The sequence below is a fragment of the Montipora foliosa genome, chromosome 6 (assembly GCF_036669935.1).
Source record: "Montipora foliosa isolate CH-2021 chromosome 6, ASM3666993v2, whole genome shotgun sequence".
In the NCBI taxonomy this organism is placed as follows: Eukaryota; Metazoa; Cnidaria; class Anthozoa; order Scleractinia; family Acroporidae; genus Montipora; species Montipora foliosa.
In genome coordinates this window covers 20,969,846-20,992,630 of record NC_090874.1, presented here as the reverse complement: position 1 = coordinate 20,992,630, position 22,785 = coordinate 20,969,846, and the positions used below count along the sequence as shown (strand labels likewise).

The window sequence follows — 22,785 nt, the reverse complement described above, 5'->3', positions numbered from 1 at the left end:
CTCTTGGACTGGACTCTTGGAATCTGATAAGTGGTGTTGAAAACTGATTTCTGTTGGTGATTTTGTTAACATAAGATCATAAAATGCACATGTCTTGATAAACCAGTGTCCAAACTCGTTTCCTACGCTCACTGCATTCATCAAGTCTGTTGGGGAACTTATCAACTGCTTATAATGACTGTATAGGAGAGCACAAAATGGCCAATTGCCAGACACTGACTACCCGCATTGAACCCAAACACTTCAACATTCCCTTGACAATAAGGAGCATGAATAGTTTTACTATAGAATCTGCACGATATGGACCACGATACTTTTCTATGTTCCAACCAAGGTTGAACTTACTGTATTCCACTCAGTGGATGAGACTTTTGAAAACAATTTTCTTCCTTTACAAAATCGACGTGTCAGCTGTTTTCTCTGTCATGATTCTGCTTGTTTCCGACTCATGTCTGCATCTATTCACGGAAATACGTATCTCGCCGGATGTAAAGGAATCCGGATTCTGGAATCCAGCAAATGTAAGGCTTTGGAATCCGGAATCCATTGTATGGAATCCAGAACCCACATATTTCGATATAATCAAGGATCCATTTCGGTGGACCCGTGAGTTTGGAATCCACGACTCGGGATCCGGGATCCACTATTCCGGAATCCGGAATCCAGGGATTGGGATCTGGAATCCAAGGGCCACCCAACAAAAAAACAAAGAGTAAATTCACTCTAGACTTAAGTTACTATATATAAGCAACATCATTATCTGTAGGCCGGAGAACAGAAAGGATGACGAAAAAGGCACAAGTGTTGCTTGTTTGGAACTCACGCAGTGAACCCGGCAAACTAATTTAGCTACTATTGTTGTGTTCATCGCATTTTATTTTGTCTCTGAGAATCCCACTGCAAAAAAACGAAAACGAATGATTTGCTTCAGACTGTCATGTGGACCTTTTACAAAGAGGTTTTCAGATTGATTGATGATAACAGGAATTACGTGTAATTTTGCTGTCGGTGTATTTTGTTCGCACATTCACACGAGTGTAATGCATACTACAAAGCACAGGTATAAAAGTTGTCCCTTTATGCTATCTTTTTAAACTCCCTGAAGAAGTCTGTGTGATAACACGAAACAGGCAGGAACACTGTTCTCTGCTTCAAAAAATAAGTAGTTTTGTCGATGAGTTAGTCAAACCAACTAATAGCGATATTTTTGTTTACAAACATTGACGTCACATTTCTTTTGACATTCAAATTTGCCCACCACAAAACAAAACAAGTCATTGTTTAAACCGCCAATTAGGTTCTAGTTACCATATTGATAACAATGGGTGGCGTCACGAGAAACATCGCTATAGCATGCCTACTGTGTTGCGTGACACTGGGGAACTGATCAGCCGCAAATTACCTACCTGTCACGGGGGATGTCGTCGCTTTATCCCAAAATCGGCGCAAAGAAGGTTATTACTGCTCTTGACCTCTGACTAAGAGAAGGCAAAGTAGCGCAAAACGCTCTATTCATTCAGTTTGCCAGGCTTATCTTTGAGAATAATTTTCTTGCATCCAAATTACGTCCATAACGATTAAATATAACCTGAAGAAGGCTGTTTTGGCCAGCCGAAATATAGTACACCACTACGTTGTATCGGCTCTTGCTCAAAATATTTAGCTTTTAACTGTGAAAGCCTCACCTCAAAGACCGAAAAAAACGATGATTAGAGTTCTGGTGACTACAGGTGAATACAATCGCTGCTTATGCCTTAAGCCCGAGGGGAGGGGGGGGGGGGGGAGACCCCGGGCATATGTGGAGCATTTGACTTTTCAGAAGAATTTTTGGTCAAAATCCCTACCGTGGGGCCCCAAAATTTGGTCAAATCAGATCAAATATCCCCACCTTGGGGAAGTAATATCCCTGTTCTACAGGCGGTCGTAATCTGTAAGAGAGGTATTCTCCTAGTCAATGGATAGAAAATATTTAATAGAATTCCAACGCTTGATTCTCTGACGAAAAGCGAGCCTGACGAAAATAAGTAGTGAGAAGTAGTTTTTTTGTATAAATATAAAAACAAGTGCTTACCTCTATTAAAAACAGCCGTCTTTCAGGGGTTCAGCCGCGCTACTTCAATTCCAAGATGGCCGGCGCACAGACGAGCACAAGGGACGATGGGACTTGGTCCCATCCCTCCACGCAAAAAAAAAAAACAACGTCCTCAGATTCTTAGTCCCGAGGGTGGGGAAGGCAATAGAGGGCAAATGCCCCACATGTGCCCGGGGTCCCCCCGCCCTCGGGCTTAACATTAATAGATGCATTAGCCTGCGTAGCCGGCGGTATTGTTGGTGCAAGAGGAAAAATGTCGCGTGGAGAATGAGGAGGCCAATCGCTGCTGTGCCCGAATTTTGTTCAATCTTGTCGCGCTTGATAGAGTAAGCTAACAAGAACACGTATCTCACCTGTATAAACAACTGCAGATATTGCGGTGAGTGCCACCAAAGACAAAAGGTAGCTGTTGCATTACCCTGTTATCAACCAATCTTCAAAACTGGAAGGTCCTCTTAGAAGTCTGAATCAAATCATTCGTTTTCTTGTCTTCCAGTGGGATTCTCAGAGACATATCTATACTAACTTTAGAATTAATTTGCTCTTTGCTTTTTTAAAATTTTTTTAATTTGAATTTTTTGGTTGACTTTCCAGAGTCCAGCTGGGTCCAGTCCAGATTTTATAATATGCCATTAGAAAAGTCTAGACTAACCTTTCGGTACATCTTAATTAGTAATTGGCGAAGTAGCCCGAGCCTCAAAGGATGTTTCATTCACGAAAAGAAATTATTTTTTCCCAGAGAGGCTTTACAAATTCAAGATACATCCGTCTCTTTTTAAAGCAGCGAATTTCAAGGACGTGAACGTGACCTTCAAGAGCAGTGGCACAAGTTGCCGACAGAGCTGTCATTTGTCAGGAAGTGGTTTCCACCCACTGCTTTCCGAGGCTTTTACGTGAATTCACGTCTGCGAATAATACCCCACAGAGTTGACCGCAGTCATTGATTGATTTTGGTGTAAACAAACATAACAACTTGCAGGTGAGTGTTAGATCATAAGAAAATTAATCGAAGGATTGCATGTAAAACTTACCAATTTCTGTTAAGTTTGAAGAGCTGAAGCCATCGTTTTCCGGTTTTCCCTTCAGTAAAACTTTAAAAAAATAGCTTACTTCAACCCTCCGGAAGCGACCTTGCGACGCTAGGAATTAAACTCGAATCAAATAAAGCAGCGTAAGTTACTAAAGTCGAGCAAGATATCTCTTGATCCAAGATAAGCCTGCAATAAGTCACAATAAAGACCGGTCTGTCCAAACACTGATTTACTAAAAAAGGAGGAAATGGCAGTGAAAAGCTAGCGTTTAAACGGGTAAAGACTAAATTTCTGTCAAAGGGAACATCGAGTGTGGTTCTAGGTAACTGGTTACTTGACATAATTAAGGTAATTTATATAGAATCAGCGATTTCGCTGGACTCTGAACGTTTTTAGAGAATTAAGGGCCCAACATATGTTACGTTGGTGCGAACTGGCCATGACATTGCACAATTCTTTGTTTAATTACCCTGAAACACCGCTTGCACCAGTATCGAAGAATGGAACAGACGCGAGCAACATTTAGATCACCCGGAAATGAGTTCTTATTTGTTCTTTGACAATACTTGTAAGTCTTCCGGCTCGTATTAAATCGTTAAAAACTAAATTCTTTGATCAAATGAGTTGCATGCCATAAGAACGTCAAGATACAAGCTGCTTGTGTCTGGCCAAGTCTGTTGATAGAAATGTCACACTCAAAGCTCGGTCTCAACAAACAATGAATTACAAGCTACACGAAGGGTACTGGTTTAATTTGTGCTACAATCCACCTGTTTATTCATAACATGTGACGAAGATGATTTTCTGAGCATATGAAAAATAATTTGCAAAATATTTTCATGAAGAACGAGCGAAAAATATTAGCCTTTTGTTTTCAAGATACTACCCAGATTAAGGGGCTGATTACATGGTGAGTTTCAGCCCTGGCTGAAATTTCGCTCCGCCCTCCGGGTTGAAATTTTGTTGCGATTACATGATGAATTTAACCCCAGGCGCAAATCGCAAATTTGCGTGAGAAACTTTACTGAGATGCGAAAACACAATTGATGCGCATGCTCACTTTCCAATTTCAGCCCGGGCTGAGATTTCATTTCGATTACATGGACTTTTTGCGCATTTTTCAGCCCGTTTGGCCGGGCTGAAAATCCTAGCCGGTTTCTGAAACCATGTAATCGCCATTTTCATGTCAATAGCATTTCTTTCAGAACTCGGGCTGAAATTCTCCATGTAATCATTTCGACCGCAGCGGGAGACACTACAAAATACTTGAATCTAGATGCTGTCCATTTCAAGATGTTTTCTCAACATTGAAATTTTAAACAAGCAGCACGGCACCTAACCCCCCCCCCCCCCTGTTTTTGTTTTTTTTTTTAATAAGACTGCGACCTTTTTGTTATAAGAACGTTAAGGCGGTGGTAAATATGAATTTCAATGAAATTTTAGGAGGCTAAAATTAAGGAAGGGTCAAATGAAAAAAAAAACACCAATAGACAGTTGCCCCCCAACCAAGAGCACTCCAAGGTTGGTAGAGGACTGTTTGGGTGTCCATATACCAATTTTTCACGTCCAATTCTAATTTCTCAACTACAATAAATTTTCACTATTTCTTATTTCCCCAAATTTAACTACTCTTTTGAGAAAAACTCCCAAATATACCAAAAAATCAGCCAAAAATTTACAAAACACCATAAACACCCCAAAACATCGAGTTGTGAAATGAGATGAGGATTTTTGCATTGCTTGAAATGCGAACGAGATATTCCACTTAAACTGATTTTAGGTAGCGTGAAAACAGCTTTCATGTTTTACCCTCGCCTTAGGGCTAAGACTAAACAAAAGTTTAGCAACATACCCAGAACATACCCAGGCTGAGAGTCAGTTAAGACAGGCTCAAATCACCAATAAAAAAAGTGAAAAACGTTCAGCCTCCTCAGCCAGGTTAGCCGACCCCAAAATTATACGACCTTATAAATTGAAAAAAAAAAGAAGAGAATTAAAGAATATATGCACGTTCTGGTCTCCCGAACAAAGCTCAGTTGTTTTGCGAGGAAAAGTGTTGGACAATTCGTCGCATGCATCACGGACCACCGCTTCTCTTCTCAGGTAAATTTAAAATCCACTTGAAATCCTCTGCTTTGATAGCTCTATCAATATCCATCTCTTATATAAGTCCACACGCCCCCGTTTCCTCTAAGCGCCTCTCATTCTTCTCCTTCAAGCAAAATACAGATACTGCATGTCAACAAAGGAACAATTTAATCGCGTCTAACTAGCCAACGTAGCTGGTGGTATTGCTGGCGCATTCCTACCCCGTTCACCGCTTGACATGATGATATGCAGACTACATCTAACAAATTGTAAAATGAATGTGTCATCGGAATAATGGGGAATTTGCACGTGCATTATGGAAATAGGAAAGTTATTATCTGATAATAATCGATAAATTAATAAACCTTGCTTCTCTATAATCTCCCGCGCCCATCTCTCCAAAAAGATTACCTTTATCAAATCTTTTCGTAAACTTGTGGTCACTCCTATTTCATTTTTCAAAGAGCTCAGAGATTTCTAATTCTGTTTTCACTTCCTGTAACTATAAATTCTGTATCTTATTTTTTTTTCGTCCTGATATAAAAGGGCGTGGCAATGTTTGGTCTAGGGACAAAATACTGCCAGCACTCAAGTGATTTATTGAGTAAACGGTCATAAGCCAATGACAAAATTTGGAAAATCATAACAAATTTGATTTGGAGAAAAAAAATCGTTAATCTGCGGCCGCAGAGAGAAAGAGTTCAGTATCTAAGGAAAGTTTTGGTAATAACTCGGTCGCATTTATGACCATTTATCGCGGTGTAATAATGACAGTAAATTCTATTTCATGACGGCAAACACACAGGTTATTTACTTGTGTGCCTCGGTAAATAAACTACTTAATAAGAAGTACCCAAGAAAAAATTCTCCAAAAGTCGAAAAGAATCCGGATATAACAAATGAAAGTTCCTCATGATATTCTTTACTTCATGCACTCTTCAACTTGGGATCTTTGTTGTCACCATTTTTACTTGTTTATTACCCGTTTTGCAACTTACAGCCACCGAACTCAGTCTGCTGTAACATATATAGGACAAACCTGACAAACACTCATTTAAGGCGCACAGCTAATCACTGACTCAGTCACAATTAATGTGGCAAGCTTGAGCTAACACCTTCCAATGATACTGAAGGCGTAAAGAGATATTCCGCGGGGCCATCTGCGTGTAAGCAACAAATTGGGCGTCGTTCTTCCCAATAAATAATGAAAAGTTCGTTCCGTGCACCCGCTTTGACCTTGATTTAACGTTACATACTGCAGTTTTACTGATCAGCTCACTGGATGTACATAGCTTGTCTCAGTTCAGTGCTAATGTCACAGGTTCTGCTCTCGTCCAGTTAAATTATCACTCTAAACGTTCGACTGTAGTCCTAGAATATCTGCTTTTATGTGGAAAGCTGTCTGTATTCTTCTCTATTGAGTTTTTACCTTGTCAAACAAAAATTGAAACGGGAAGAATGCGACATTAGCTAAGAGAGGGCCGCGGTCAACAACAAAGCCACTGTTATCACCTGTTTAGTCTCCCCAGTTATTTCCTATGAAATCTATCACTTGCAATAAATTTAAAACTGCCGCTATCTCAGGGCATTTGATTGGTTTCGATGAATGAACGAATTGAAGAAGTCGTTGCTCAATGTCAAGGACACATACCCAAAAATCCGCGACACGGAAAATTACAATTTAGGAGGAAAAAAAACAAACCAAAAAGAACAACAAGAAGTGCTACATAAGTATTTTAAGTTAGTCTTTATCTTCCTGCTTGTAGCCTGGAGTTAAATTGATGCTATCCGAAGGAGCGAAAATCAGATCGTCCGCGCACGCTTTTTAAAAGTTTGATTTCTAAAGATGAGTCTGTCTAGCAACTGAGAGGTGTTTATCTTAGGTTATCTTCCCACAAAACAACTGAAGCCGTGATTTGTCATGAGAACAGAACGTTATCGTCTCCCACTATCGGTTTCTTGTCTAATCTCTTCGGTCAACAACGTCCTTGAAGGCGGTGAATCAGCTTAAATGCCGGGGATTCTTTCATCTCATAATACGAGAAACGAGCCCCAATTTCAAGTATAATCAGATATTTCCCAGGTGTGGCACACTACAATTGAGTATTGCGTTTTCGGAAAACGTCCGCCTAAAACTTGCAGTTTACCAAAAGTCAAATAATTCGGCTTCATTTTCGCTCATCTCTTGCATATTAGCTCCAGATATCGAACAGAAGACAAAGAAAAAAAGTAAGAATTTTCACGCTTTTTGTGCTGTTTCACGTACGCGACAACATTTCTCAATCCCCGTTTCCGGCTATATCCCCGAGGGGGGCCCCATTGAAAAGAAAAAGAGTAACTACAAGTGGCACTCTTGGCCAGGAAAAGGCTATTATTTTCGCTTGGTTACGAAAACGAGAAAGTTCAAAACACAAAAGGCTAACTGACATGCCAAAAGTCAGACTTTCTGGACAAACTCAATGAAAGCGCCAAAACGCGAGCGACTTTCATACGACGACGTTGTCAAAGCTAATATGCAGAAGTGTTTTGTTAATCCGTCCCATGAAAGTACGATACTAGCTCACTTTAGCTTAGGAAGCCTGAGAGCACAGCGGAAATACAGGAAGAAAAGAGGAATTCTTATTCATTTGCTCTAAAACGATTTTTGCATGCCACTGGAAAATGTAAGATTACGTAACGAAGGCCGAGATGTCCATTTACCAGTTTGAAAAAAACACAGTGAATTGCACCATTTACCACTACTATCGATGGATTTATCTGCTGAATGTAAACATTTGAGCGTAGGTGGATTGACAACGAAGGAAACTGAGGAATAATATTTGTAAAATTCTAAGTGGATTATTCCATGTGGGTTTTAACATAGATTATCAACGGGGTATCACAGGGTCTGCCAAGTTTTGCTGTAACGCAACATATCGATAAATTACTTAGAGAATCGACCCATCTCCTTCACGATTTAATAGCTATATTGGCGCTTGCTGTAGCCCCTCAGAACCTGTAATGTCTTTTCTCTCTGAATTTTCCAACGTCACTATTTTTATTAGGTCACAGGCACTAGTGTCAGCTGTCTCGGTATTTGACATGTGACGAAAATTAAGTGACAATGCTCGAAGATGATTGATTTTCAAGCTCTTCTCCATGAATAGTGCCCTTGATTGCAATAAAAAATGTGCAAGTTACTTGGCACACTGATATTAATTCGCGATAAAGCGTATTTTAACGAACGTCTACCAAACAAGCTCTTCGTTAGAAACAGCCCGTCACGTGCGCAGCAGCTCAGTGTTACTCACAGTAAGTGTCACGATGTACTGCGTGGGATCAAGTTCATTTTGACGTCACGCCTACGTAACACTACTTTCAGCTTTTGAGCTTTGTGCGCTAAATCAAGGAGAATAAAAAAACAAACAAGCTTCTTGATTTGCATTCCAGTGATAGCTCAATTCGTGTCTTCATCTGATAATACCATTTCTTTGGTGGGTGCATGTTTGTCGCGCGTGAGAGTGCCCCAGTCTCGCGTTCTCGACAACTGTTTCGATTTTCTCTCCTTTCTGGTGTAGGGGTCAATCCTTGAAGAACGCTTTCGATGGCCACATTCGAGGAAATTCATCGCCAGGAATCGGCGCTTAAACAAAAGGTAAGCGAAATTCTTTTGTACTAAAATTGTGACCGGCCCGGACTTCGCGTAGCTGGGAAATTTATTTCTCTCTACCTTAGTATAAATGGTCAAGAGGTAAGAACTTTGAAGTGCAGTAGTGGATACAGCGGTACGCGACCGAGCGATGTTCTTTCAATGTAGCAAAAGAATTTTAAGCTGTTGAATGGCCATGTACAAAAAGGAATCACTATTTAATATTATTTGTCAGCACATAGTTGACGAGATATCGCTTCTGCAAAGCATGCCTTTTGTTCTTTCATATTAAACGCCCTTGCTACTTCTACATTTGATACGATATTTTCTTGCTTTGTAATATGCAACATATGCTGTAGAATAGCATTAATTTAATCATCGTACGCATGGTTAAAGATTACATGTACATGGTTTCTTTACAATGGTGCGGTGAATGTATGCATACACAATGCAACTTTGTATTTTTGAACCAAGATATTTGCAATTTTAATATGCTCTGCTTAGGTTAGAATCTAATCAAGATTATCAACTTTTATACCAATATTGACGGCTTGCAAGGGAATTTGCAAACAATTTTGCGAGTGCATGCACGAATGTACACAATTTCGCCATAAAACGAACCTAAAGCCTTCCTCTAATAGTCTTTGCTAACTCGAAAACTGAAGTATCGATATTTCGATTGTTTTCCTATCAACCCAAAGTATCCGTTCAATTCACACTAATATTGAAGATGTTCTTATTTAAATCAAGATGTCCATCACTTGATTCGCCCGTGTCAGTGAATGGTTTGATCATTTTGATTTTTTTTTCGGTGTAAACACCTTAGTTTTATTTGCTTGGGAAATCCGATTTATGTTCAATCTGCAGTGTCGGAATGTGTTTCGTGTTGTTTTATCGAAGTTTTTCATGCTCCAAGGAGTCTTGGACAGGTTTGTGGCCAAGTGACACTTAAACTTGCCGTATAAGCAATTAATGATCGTTGAATTTGTTCTTCTCCATTGTAAAGGTGATTGTTTAATTTCGTTTTTTTTTCTGGCACTTTGAGTCTCGAAAGGCTTGGGTTTGATCGATGTTTTCTTTCGAAGGTTTGCGTATTGTTGACAGAAATATTGACGCATTGACATCAGACAAGCTTTTGTTTCATTCCGTTTTCTGTAACTCTGTGATGACAAGTCAAGTCAAGGAAAATAAATGTTTCTTATCTGTTTTATGAAAGACAGACTTTAAACAAAAAGAAATGCTTTTAATGCTAGTCTCCGTTTAAATACAAGTGCAGGCTGGCGAAGGGAAGATATTCCTGACTTATCCCGTAAATTGCCCCAAAGTATTTCCCTCATGCGATTTTTGACACTGCACTTTTGTCAGCGCAGGATTTATATAAACTTGAATTTCCTAGACCTGTGTTCATTTCTGTGAAAAATGTTTACATTTGCATACAAAAGCGTTGGATTAAGTGCCTCGAATTGTTACAAGGAATGGTTGTTTTCGGTCCAGATGACCTTGATGTGAGAGACCCTCCAATAGTATCAGGCGCTTTTCCACAATACACGCGGCCGAGAGATTCATTTAAAATTAAGCCTCTTGAGCACCCCACTGTATGCGACGTCAAAGTGCTGGGAAATTTAATTTGCCGTTTAATATCCATGGTGCAAACGATTTCAAGGTCTTGACAGATCTTGCCGTGGTTTCGAATGTTCAGAAAAACAGCCTTTAATTTACATGAGCAGAAAATGGTTAAAATTAAATTTATTGAATATTTTAGGAGACCTATCATTAATCTCATGTGTATATGATTTCTTCTGCCTTTCCATACATCTAATTTGGCTATAAGTAACAAATAAATTAGTGAGGGACATTTTGCATATAATATTCCAATTATTACGATACCTTGTATCAGTTGTATGGTAAGGTGGACAAATTCCCCTGTCAAATATTGTGTATGAGAATCGCACTGGAAATCTTTCCAAAAGCATTGTACTTGGTTGCAACGGAAAAAACGTGGTTCCAATTTACAGAATGAACGTTTATGATCTGAAATATATCCCTCCCTAGAAGGGAACATATGAACCAACTGAGATAGTACACCCAATCTGTTATATACCACAGAAAGGATGGCTGCGACACCGGGAAGTCCATCCCCTACTCTTCCCGAACAGTGTTTGCGGTCTTTAACGTCCCATGTTATTAATATATTGACAGCAAGAGTTGTGATACGGGGCCTACGGTTTATAGTCTTTATTGAGACGACTTGAAAGGCAAATCATTTGCAGATGTTATTAGGGCCAGGGTTAAGATTGGGCATTGACTAATTAACCCTTTCCTGGCACTTTCTCATCAATTAAGGGTATCTTTACACGACCCCGGGTTGCTGTTTACCCCGGGTCGAATCACCGCGGCGGGTAACCGTTTCACAGTCAAATGTTTATAAGAGTTTACATGAAAACAGTAGTTGGAACTCGGGACTCGAGACTCGGGTTGACCCGGCTGGAAGGGTTGAAATTTCTTCATGTAAACACTGGCACATCTGACCCAGGATCCTTTGAACGTCACTCTTTTTGCGGTTCAGCGTGAGCAAAATGGCGGAGGCGAATGGGCATGAAGAGCGTGTAGAAAAAGTTTCGATGATTTTTTCCAAAAGTTTGTAAGCTCTGGCTTGTAAGTTCTGTTAGAATCGAAGTACACGGTGGGTGGCTTGGAGCTGTTGCTGTTGGAGCATGAGCATTAAAAACCCATGCAGCTGCGCACAAGCAAATAAACTTGGTAAAATGGCTGATAACGTTAGCACGAATTGATGATTCTGATGGTTGCATGGTTGGTCCGCCATTTTCCTCACTGACAAGTATTTACCAGCCCTTTCAACCGAGCGTAAAAGGAACTGCCCCGGGTCAGCCGCTGGCCTATTGTAAACGTAAAATTCGACGCTGAACTGACCCGGGTAAGTGTCCAACCCGGGCTCGTGCGAAGAGACCCTAAGTTTAAAGACCCAGAGTGTCATGGGCCGGTCATCGTTCGAAGCCGCGGCCCAGTTCGGCGATTTTAATCCACACTGGAACTTGTCGGAAACATTTGATCCCGGTTTTGTGCAATCTGCGATGTTAATGAATTTCACAAATTCTCAATTAAACTGTTTTGCAGTGATATCGAATATGTTGAATTGATTCTAGAAACATCCGTCTAGGAATATTCGGACACCGGTACGTCTATGTTCATTAGATGGTTAAAACATCTTGCAAAAACTCGGGTATGTATGACATGTGTTTCGAGAACATTCTGTAGAGTTTGGTAAAGTTTTGATTTCTTAGAGCAGTCCATTTTTTCGGCAATAGAATGGCACCTATAGAGGTTAAAACAGCGATGATGACTGGTTTGCACTGCTAACTCTGCCTGCGGATTCCGAAAGTTCTTTTATCTTCCCCATGTTTTTCTCTTTTTTTTATTGTTAAATCATATTTTCTTATTTTTGGATTGGACCGGACAGGCTCTGGGTCTCTACGGACCTGGATCTGCCAGCAAACGTTGGTTTTCTTCGCGGTGTTTTCTTGTTATGTATTTGAACGTATTTATAAGCGACGTTTGCCTTAAGAGAAGCATGTACGTTTTCTTGTTTTTGCCCAACAATGACTTTTTTGTGCTGTCATCGGAAAGTACTTAAGACTCTTGTTCCTGTTGCTTATCATCTGATAGTGCATTGTAATGATAACATTCGCTTTTTTATTTCCGGCAACAGAAAAACAGCAACTAAGGAAATTGTTGCTAACAAGCTTCTCGACCTGATCCAGGGAGCATTTTGCAGATAAGTTCACGTGAACATCTTCAGACCAGCCCACGTCACCTTTCGATACGATTTGCCGAAGGATTGAGCGAGGCCTTAATGTTGCGTAAATAGTTATGAGTTCCGTTGCATCCTTTGCCGGGTTTTTCGATAATTTTGTTTGTTTGCAACTGTTGTGTTTTACACCCCCACTGTGGATAAATTTTGATTCAAAGTTGTATTTTATTTTTTGGTGTAAATATATTGCTTCATCTGTGATGTGAAATCGATATGGTGCGTTATATTGATGCGCCTTTGAGTTGCATTCGGGACAATATGGTCTACATTTTTTTTAACAAAATAGACACAACAGTCGCTGTGCATGCTCTGTTTAAAGTTCGGTCGATTCTTTACCGCTCTCTGCAAATCCGCTATCGTCGTCCAAATCTCAAAAAGGCGAATTAGAAAAGATAGACAGCTTCAGGAACTTCGGTGACTTTGTCAAATTTTAACGCTGGGCAATATTATTCATCTTTCAAAACGACTTACATTAAATTTGAAATGACGTTTTCGTTGACATCGCTGTCTTAGACTCTTAAAATCCTCTTAAAATTCTTGTTAACGCAGATTTTGAATTTTTTCTTTTTTTAATATCCCTGTAAAATCACTTGAACTGAGACGTTTGTCTGTCGTCAGCAACGTTAATTTGCAGAGGTCATTCTTTGAATTTCACGACTTCACGACATGATTTCACGGCTGCTTTCATCGCTATATGGATAGAAACTTAAAAGCCACGGCTAACTTCTCTAAGGAAATAACTATTGTTATAGGAAGTTCACTAAATTAGCGGGTGAGAGCGCTTCATCGTAACTCCGGGTGAGTGAGTTTGTGTGTGGTCTGTGGGTGGAAAGGTGCGGTTGTCTGAAGCTCCCACTAATACCGGCGTCCCACGCCCTACTTCTGCTCTCTCTTGTAAGAAACCCTCAAGGGCCCACGGACGGATTTTTCGAGCGTTGCTAGGGAAGTGAAATGTTACTTCCGGTGACTGACGCCATCATATAGTGAGCTGACCAGAAAACCCACCCACAAGCAAAAATCACCGCACGAACTGCTGTTTCCATCCAAGATTTTTCCTCGCCCTTTCTCGTGCTCGTTCTCCGATCAACTGCGCATGCGTAAACGAACTGGCTTCCGGCTTGAGAAAAAAGCTAAATTTCCGGCGGTTTTAAACTGAATTATTATTATTTTTATATGGCACGTTTCATCCCCAAATACAGAATATAGCTATGCATTGATATTTTAAAATCATCTTTTTTGAAAAAGTTATGGGTATTTCAGTATCGTTTATGTCTTTAAAAAGAACATTTTTCAAAATAAAAAGAAAACCATGCTTGGCTGGATGCAAAAACGAATACAAATTATCAAACCATCGATTAAATACCCAAATTGCGTAGCACGGAGACAAATTTAGAGTTTTCTTTTATTGGTCACGGTGTGGTATGATGACGTCATATTTAGGGTCATTGGCTTACAAAAGTTGGAAACTGACCAAAATAATGCCAAATTCTCTCAAATTACTTAACCATTACATCCTTAGCAACGCACCCCAAAAAATACTTATTACCAATGCAACTCGGCTCTTCTCTCTGGAAGCCAGTTTTTTTTTACTTTGGAAGTAGAATTAGGAGTAGAATTGGAGTCTAATCGCGTGCTGTCGGGTTCGTATGTGTGACACCCGCGTTCTCGTGAGACCCATTTCGTCAAAAGCGTTTTCCATAATGGCTTAGCCCGGCTCAAATAAACCAAACATGAAAACTGCCAATCTGCGATCCCACTCTTCTCATGTAAACGCCCCGGACACAAATAGCTTGAGATTTCCTTGCTACAGAAGCTCCCTCTTGCTTCTTAACAACGCAACTAAGATGTTAAACTTCTTGCTTCTTTAACCTTCTCAAAACGCATCAATTTTCAACAAGGGCAGATTAAGCGAAAATGATGGACAGATTGTCGATGCAATGAAATACAGACTTCCCACCCACCTGACTGCCCTCGACTCTCAGTCGATAGTGGCTGTTGTAACGTGTTTGATACTAGAGACGCCTAATTCATTTGGGAAGAACTCGGGCAAACGTTTTGCTAACGAATTTAACTGACGCACAAAATATGTTTGCCCAAGTTTGTTCCAGACGGATTATGCGTCTTATGTAGTTCGTTCCGTTTTTGCACTGGCCGGATACCATGAAAGACGCCTAATTCGTCTGGACGGATTATGCGTCTCTAGTATAAACCGGCCAATTGTTTAAGGAGCCATCACTCCTCTACTGCAGTTTAATAAGTTTGAAGCTCATACTAACTGCGAAAACAATAGCATTCGCCTGGCAGGCACTTCTTAATTCGTATGTGCCCCAAAAATGTGTAGCCACTTGCTAAACCAATCACATGCAGTCTAAATTAGTTTTGCGGCTTTTCCCTCGTTTAGGGCCGACTGCACGACGTTGCATGGTTGCTTCAAATTAAAATCGCTCCTTATATATACTTTGTCTTGACTGAGTAATTGACTTCCATATGCTTTCGATAATGGCCGTTTTTATACTAGAGACGCATAATCCGTCCAGGCGGATTATGCGTCTCTCACGCTATTCGTCTAGTGTAAAGACGGGACGAACTATACAAGACACATAATCCGTCTGGACGAACTCAAGCAAACATTTTTTGTTCGTCTGGTTATGCGTCTCTGGTATAAAGACGGGCACAACACGCATTATTCGTATGCGTTCAAGACGCACAACGAGAGATATTTCGTCTAGATGGATAATGCGTCTTTTATCCATCTTTATACTAGAGACGCATAACCAGACGAACAACAAATGTTTGCCCAAGTTTAGACGGATAATGCGTCTCTACTGTAAAGATTTAAAGAGTTAAGATGCATAATATTAATCGTCTTCGCCATGGGTAGTTTTTTTAAATTAAATATAAAGCCTTTTAAGAACACATCGGTTGTTTTCAGTTTCATGCGACTGGAATACGTAAAGTATTGTAGCACTCTTATAATTTGAGAGAGAGAAGTGCGATATCCACTGACGTTATATTTCTTGTTAATTTGGCAGTTGGAGGGGACAAAAAATATCACCGAACGAAGAAAACTACGAGCCGAACTACGAGAACTGAAGGAGAAGAAAGAAAAACTAACTGATGAAAATGGGAATATTACTAAAGCGCCTTCAATGGCTTCCAAGTTTACCATGTCTGTGAACAGCGCAGAAAAAGAGAGATACCAAGAACGGGCTATTATTATCAAAAGAGACGAAAGCCCGGCTAGGAAAGAGAATGTTGCACCTCCACAATCCAAATACACTCGTAGCACGTTTAATTTTAAGGTCGCCAACACGGATGATAAAACATCCGAGAGCAATTTGAACCGGCGTCACATCAAATCGAGCCTCGAGGAGAAGCAAAGAAAGAATCAAGATTTAAAAATCAACCACAACGCTGATTTAAAACCAGAGAAAGACAACGAAGACGGAGAGCCGAAGCGAATGTCTCGAAGATCGTCACTGGCAGAATTGTTCAAGCTAGATCAGTGTAGGAGTAGAGAGCAGAGTCCTTCGTCTGCGTCGCACGTGACGGGTACATCTACGCCAATGGTTCACCATCGATTGCCTGTGGAGACGCAGCAGGATACTAAGACCAAACAAGACCTAATGCAGAATCTGGGAAGGTTGCGAGGGAGGCGGCGATCTGTGCGCGAGATCGAGAAGAAAGACGAACTGGATGGACTGATGTACGTGAAGAGTGGTGACACGGTCAAGTTGGTGAGTACCTCAGAAGGAGACGAGCAGGTCAAAGAGCATCGGAAGATACGACGCTCCTCTCGCAAGGAAAGCCACGAGAAGCTAAAGATTGAAGATAACACCATCAGTAGCCGAAGTGAAACTGAACTTGCGGCCATTCAAGAAAGCCCTCGAACACCTAAGGACTCACCTCATTTCGGATTTACGAAGCAAGAGCCTCCCAAGACAGAGGAACCTCCCAAAACGAGGATATGGCAGCCACCACCAAGGACTGATGCACCCAAGCCGGCTTCATCAGGGAGGCAATGGTCGAATCCAGCTGCGCTCAGTCAGAAACCCACCAGGCCCAACTCATTTCTACCTTCTAAAAATGAAGTAAGTTGTACTTTCGCTCTCTTTGCTAGCTCCCAATATTTCATACTGATTTGGCGCGGCCGTAAACTTTGTCAAAACAGCCCCAAATGTCTTAAGCTGATTTCAAAAGTAAGCCCAGAGCCTGAGTAAGAGTTCTTTGGCGTCATAAAGATTATTTTTCATCGGTGCCACTCACCGCGCAGGAATTACCTTGCTCCTTCTTAACAGTGTCGATTCCGTTCTAGATATCCTTCGGCTCAAGTCGTTTCGCTGAGTTCTCTTGTGGGCAAAGGCGGATCGAAACTCTGAAGCGTCAGTTATGCAGGCTAACAAAGAAATGAACGATGATCTGAAGAAGAAAATTTGCGCCATGATTTGTAATTGAGACGTTTGCGCATCTGGTCGAATTGTGTGAGAAACTTGGGGCTCCATTGCAATTTTTGTTTGAAAGAGAGGATCTCAGTTATAGATGGCGCTGGCTTTTTTTTCAGGGTGCTAAATTTGGACAAAAAGGAGGCATGGGGTCTGTAAAGGATCGCATGGCTTTCTTCAAAAAAGCTGAAGAGGACGAGAAAAAAGCCAAAGAGAAGCAGTTCACACAGAAAAAACCACCAACCCCGACATCTGTTAACAGGTTTAGCGCGCCATCACCGACTAGCCCAACAAGTTCAGCAGGTTTGACGAGTCCAGCAACTACGACTGAGAAAGTATCGCTCAAGAAAGCACCAGATCCTAACAAAACGTAAGTGGGAGAATATGTACATAACGCATGCATGTACACATAGCGGCGTCACCACACACTCTCCCTTCCCTGCCAAGACAAAAAGCTTGGTTTGTAAATGAGTAGTATTTAATTCAAAAGTCTTTTCCGTTTTTCGTTCGTGCTTTAGCAAAAAAGCAGTACCAAATCAAAGAAAAGATGTCAAAGAGGTCGATGGCTTGTACCTGTTTATCGAGCATTTGTTGTAGAGCATGATACTTTTAAGGAGGAGAAAGCAAGTTTGTTTTTGTTTCTCTGTCGAAGCGTCATTCAATCTTTGTGTTGTGAGTTTTTGCTTAAAGGTGATTATAACCCAAAAACTGCTCCTCTTGACTAAACTTAAGACTTTGCTTTCCTTCCTGCATAGATTACAGTTAAATTTTACATTCTCACCCACATGCTTTAATAAGTATACCGAAACGAGACTTTTCAAGCTACGTTGAAGAAAAAAACATACTAAAAGACTCAAATCGATAGATTCCATAAAGGAGAAGTTTAGTTTACATTTTTAGTGAGATTAATGATTGCTAGAGACCTCACAGTCCTAGAGTTCCTCCTTGCTCTTTTTTACGTTTATTTCTTTACGTCATTATCTATCTTATTCCTGCTCTGTAGTGTAAGCTTCTTTGGCCAGTGATAGTGTTGTATCAAATACTAAGTTGACACTTAATTATTAAAGGAGGAAAAGAGAGAGATTTTAGGGGCGTTGGCCGGAGTATGTAAATTTCACAAAAGTTATTTTTAGATTGGAAGTCTGTCTACCAAGACGTCCGCTATTATTTAAAAGCATGACGTCATACAAACCTATCGGGCATTGTGTAATGGCGGCTGTTGGAAATCGCGGAAGTATGGCTTTGAAAGTCGTATGTATTATTCATCCAACAAGCCATTAGATCTCAAGAAATTGTAGAATCTCCCACTTCGGTTTTTGAGGCAAGATCATGATATACTAATTTCCTCCTTGCTTCTGAAACTCGTTTCCGCCCACAAGCCACTGAAAACGCCATTTTGAGTCCTTTTGACTTTGCAGGCATATCGGGAAACAGACTTCCGTAAAAATAGCATCACTCCAAGGGCTATGCTGGGCGAGTCCCTCTCACATTCCTTAATTTTCGCTTGGTTGATAGCATTACAGCCTGCGTTTGCTTTATCCGCAGTCCGAGAGACCTGAAAAAGAAACCACAACTAAAGAGGCAGATGTCTGTATCGTCTTTGATCCTGACATGGTGTAAAGATGTCACACAAGGATACGAGGTACGGGTTGGGATAAGTGTGTGAGTGGACTGAGTTTCAACTGATCGAGGTGCCGTTAAACCGAAACCCAAGTATTTATTTTAACCAATCACAGCAGGCGGAGAGAAACACATAAACCTATCACAATTCAGAACAATTACGCGCAGCCTTCCTTAAGCGCGGGAAATAGCTTGCGAGGAAAGCTCTCTGCCTCAAAAGAATTAGTTGGTGATTTGTAAGCCAAACGTTTCGCGAAATAATCCATATGATAAACTGGACACCACTCGGAGATAAAGACAGTTCAGTGACAAAAACATAATTGGTCCGCTGGGCTCATACGTCCATCCTAATGTCGAATGCAACCGAGTGGCTTCTTCCGAATGCCAAGGATAATAATTTAAGTTAATTTGTCATGTAAGATTTGTAGTTGGATAGCGAGGTTCCACTAGTACTGTCAGTGTGAATGTGAAAATCGTTCGGTCTATGAAAACGCCATGACAATGATGACACCATAGCTGTTGAAACCTGTATATAGCCGTGTTTTTGTGACTCCTTGGCCAGAGTGATGATGATTAGAAATCTGACAGCTATATCTCCTATTCCTTTTGCTTCAGATAAAGACATCAGGTCAATAATTATGAGCAAAGTCCAAGAATTGTAGCGGACTAAGCGATAACTGCTGTTCAAATGAGAGACGCATCAATTTATAGGCGAATCAGTTCCTTTCGGGGTATGGGAGCTGCACAGAACCTGCGTTAAGCGTTCAGAAGTGGCGAAATGGGCTAGTTTCGAATTGTGCAGAAGGAAAAGAACAGAGTCGAGGTTCTGGGGAATAACCAGCTTTTGTTTTGTTCTAAACAAAGGAAAGTGCAAATTATTCCCTTGAACCTCGACTCTGTTCTTTTGTTTCTGCACAATTCGAAACTAGCCTATTTCGTCGCATTGGAGAAATGGAAGAAGTTGTTTTAGCAATAATTTGCTTGAATGAGAAACACAAAATCGTGTCGCTCGTGCTTTATGCAGATTTGCCGTGCCCTGCAAATCAAAACAATTGCTTGAAAAGCATTCGCTCATAGTGTCCAAGCTCTCCTCTCCCCTACCCCCTGTATTCTCACTCAGTTACATGTTGAAGTTATTCCGCTGGTTGGGATCAAAGAACATCGGAGACAGCAGTCCTGTTTAATATCTGTTTTGCTCAGTTTTGTGTTCTTTCTTCCACAGGGAGTAAATATCACCAATTTCAGCGGTAGTTTTAGTAATGGTTTAGCATTCTGTGCTTTGATACATAAATTCAATCCGGACAAGTTTGACTACACTTCACTTTCAGCGGAAAATAGAGAGTACAATTTTCAACTGGCGTTCGACACTGGAGAGTAAGTGCACATTGCTAAAAGTACATTTAAGCTTTCGGTTATTATTTCCATTGGTACAACTCTTTCCCAGTTAAGGTACGAACGCCTGACAAACCATGGCCGTTTAAGACTGGATTTTTGTCAGGCTTTCTTCCCAATTGCTTAATTATAAGTTGCTGCTTAATTTAGCATTGGTGATCTCCAACTCACATGCATTTCAATTTCCGCATTTCGAGTATTTTAATCAATATCATTCAGATCGAAGTCTACAGAAGTTAGTATCGTAGTTGCTCTTTGGCCTCATGAATTCGTTGTCGCCTACCGTATTAAGTGGATTAACGCCGCGGCGTTTATTAAATCTTTGAGCATGTCCGATGCGGCGTTTATTCTAGGGCGGTGTTTATTTCAAATTCACATTTCTTAAATCACTGACAACAATTAAGGTAGATCATTTGTAAACGTTATTTAAAACAGAAACACGTTAAAAGTTCCAATAGAATCGTAATTGTTAGGCTTGTGATCAACGTTCAGAGACTTAAACGTGTACTTGTTTTTTTTCTCACGATCTTCGAATAAACGCCCGCATTCTTCTGATTGGGTGCGGCGTTGTTTATTGTCACTTTTCCTTCCATCTGCGGCGTTTAATTGGGTAAATATACGGTATTATGCTCACCGTTTTTTCAGCGTGCGTTTTAGCATTAAATGTGAACTAAAATGGAACCGTTACACTGCACTCTGTCATTTAAAACTGTAGGTAAACTCTTACGTTTGCATTTTATTTTCAGGTCTGTTGGAATTCCAGCTCTTCTTGACGTGGAAGATATGATTCGACTCAAAAAACCCGAGCCACGTAGCGTGCAATGCTATGTTCAAATGATATTTAGTAAATATCGACCGAAAGACTTGGACATGTCTAATCTTATCATAGCTTAAATCTCTTTTATGTTTATCGTTTTGGATGAGCGGTCTTGATTTAGTTGGTGGCTTCCAGTCTGTTTCTGACAAAGTCATTGCTATGTAATGTTTGTATCACTTAATTTAACCCCAACCGGTTTCGGTTTCCAGTAGGTAACGCTTTAAATGGTTTCTGTCGTTCGCAAACGAATTTGTTTCTGTGGACAAGTCAAAAGGCCAGATTGCGGCTCCCTGTCCTTCGTAGCTTAACTGAACCTCATAAAAAATGACTTCTCAGAGAATAAGTCGTATGGCTTGTAGCCTCAGACTGAGATAAGGGCCCGGGCAAAGGCTCCGACACCCGTTCGATTTTGTTGAACGATGTTGACTGCTGGGGTGGGCAAACAGTTTCAACACATCGTCAACATTTGATTTCAACAAAGCTTCACGAGAGGCCTTGTATTACGTCCCAGGCTGCATCCGCGGTTGTTACTATGGATACGGGTATGACGCTTACCCAACAATGTTGAAAGATTTTAACTTCATTCGACATTCGCGTTAACAAACGAAGTGTTGAATTTTTGCTGAAGCAAAGTTTAAACGCTTTTAAACTCATTCGACATCGATTCAAGTTTCAACGCGGTTTCAACATGGCTGTTCAACAAAATCGGACGAATGTTGAAGCAAATTTTGATGCCGTTTTCCGGGATTTTAAAGTATCTCTGGCTGGTTCCGAAGCAGGGTGTCCTTCCACGACTGCGCGAATTTCCCAAGCGGTCTCCAAGGATAAAAATTATGTTTCCTTGGGACAAAACATAACTGAAGTAAACAAAGATTAATCTTGGCTTCAGGATTTGATAGCAAGTTATAATAATGGGTTATACTTCTTTGAGAAGGAGATTATTGCCGACCTTGAGTCGATGCGGATGATTCGTAAATGTGACTTTCCAAGGTTGCATGGTGCGTTTTGGTCATCATGCTACCTGTTTCTTTGGATTTTTTTTCACTTGTGAATTGTGTTAAAAGTTCGAAATTGAGTTGAATTTTGTTAGCGTAGTTACTCACTTTTATCAGTTGTTTGAAAGTTCAATAAAGTTCTTTTCGCAAAATACGTATTTGGTTAATAATGTGGTTATTAGTGGTTAAATAGTTATTAGTTAGTTATTAGTGGTTAATATCATTGTGGCCATTTCTGGTTAACTGAATGGCCTTTGTGACTGCTTTGTCCCATAACATTGTTAAGTTAAATGCCTCTGAATTTCGAGGACAACGAAATATTGGACAGCAATTTTCCTGTTTTGTACACCGTGCAGCAACCCGGAAAGGAGCGATACTAGGTCATGTAATGAACATTGCCAACATTAAATCTGTACCTTAAAAATTGAACGCACTCCACTGATCTTTGATTATATCTAGAACTAATTTATTGATTTCATAACCCTACGCTGGATAGTTCCTCCACTTGGAACTTCCTCAGACTACTGAGTTGTTTGCTCGGCTCCATGTTTTGCATTTGTGATAGTTGCTTCTTCTGAAGGAGAGTATAAAAAGGATTACTAGCCAAATAAATACCTAGGTATTAGAAGAGTTTCGAATTGTACGATTGAAAAACAAAAGCACAGAGTCTAGTTAGTTCACGGAAATAATTTGCATTTTCTTGTTCAATGACCTTTGTTTTCCGCGTGAATCGAAAGAATTATCTTCGGCCAAACAACGATTTTTCTCAGTTATTAGGATGGTCGAATGGAATCTTTTAAAGACTGTGCACTCGAAATTTGTTCTACTGAGTTGCCGAGATTGCAGAAGTA

General features: G+C 40.5%; 1 protein-coding gene across 3 annotated transcripts; it reads left to right on the top strand.

The window, feature by feature from the left end:
- The first annotated feature begins 3,010 nt into the window (after window positions 1-3,010).
- Window positions 3,011-22,088, top strand: LOC138006947 (smoothelin-like protein 1). 3 transcript variants are annotated; one of them, XM_068853588.1, is made up of 7 exons: window positions 3,011-3,071; window positions 8,769-8,845; window positions 15,701-16,759; window positions 17,230-17,480; window positions 18,656-18,752; window positions 19,953-20,104; window positions 20,869-22,088. In XM_068853588.1, the coding sequence occupies exons 2-7, from the start codon at window positions 8,795-8,797 to the stop codon at window positions 21,014-21,016; spliced, it is 1,758 nt and encodes a 585-aa protein (XP_068709689.1). In that variant the 5' UTR covers window positions 3,011-3,071; window positions 8,769-8,794; the 3' UTR covers window positions 21,017-22,088. The 3 variants fall into 3 exon arrangements, with proteins under 3 accessions (XP_068709689.1, XP_068709688.1, XP_068709687.1); XM_068853587.1 differs by lacking the exon at window positions 3,011-3,071 and adding an exon at window positions 8,553-8,684; XM_068853586.1 differs by lacking the exon at window positions 3,011-3,071 and having other exon boundaries at window positions 8,580-8,845.
- The last annotated feature ends 697 nt before the right edge of the window (window positions 22,089-22,785 follow it).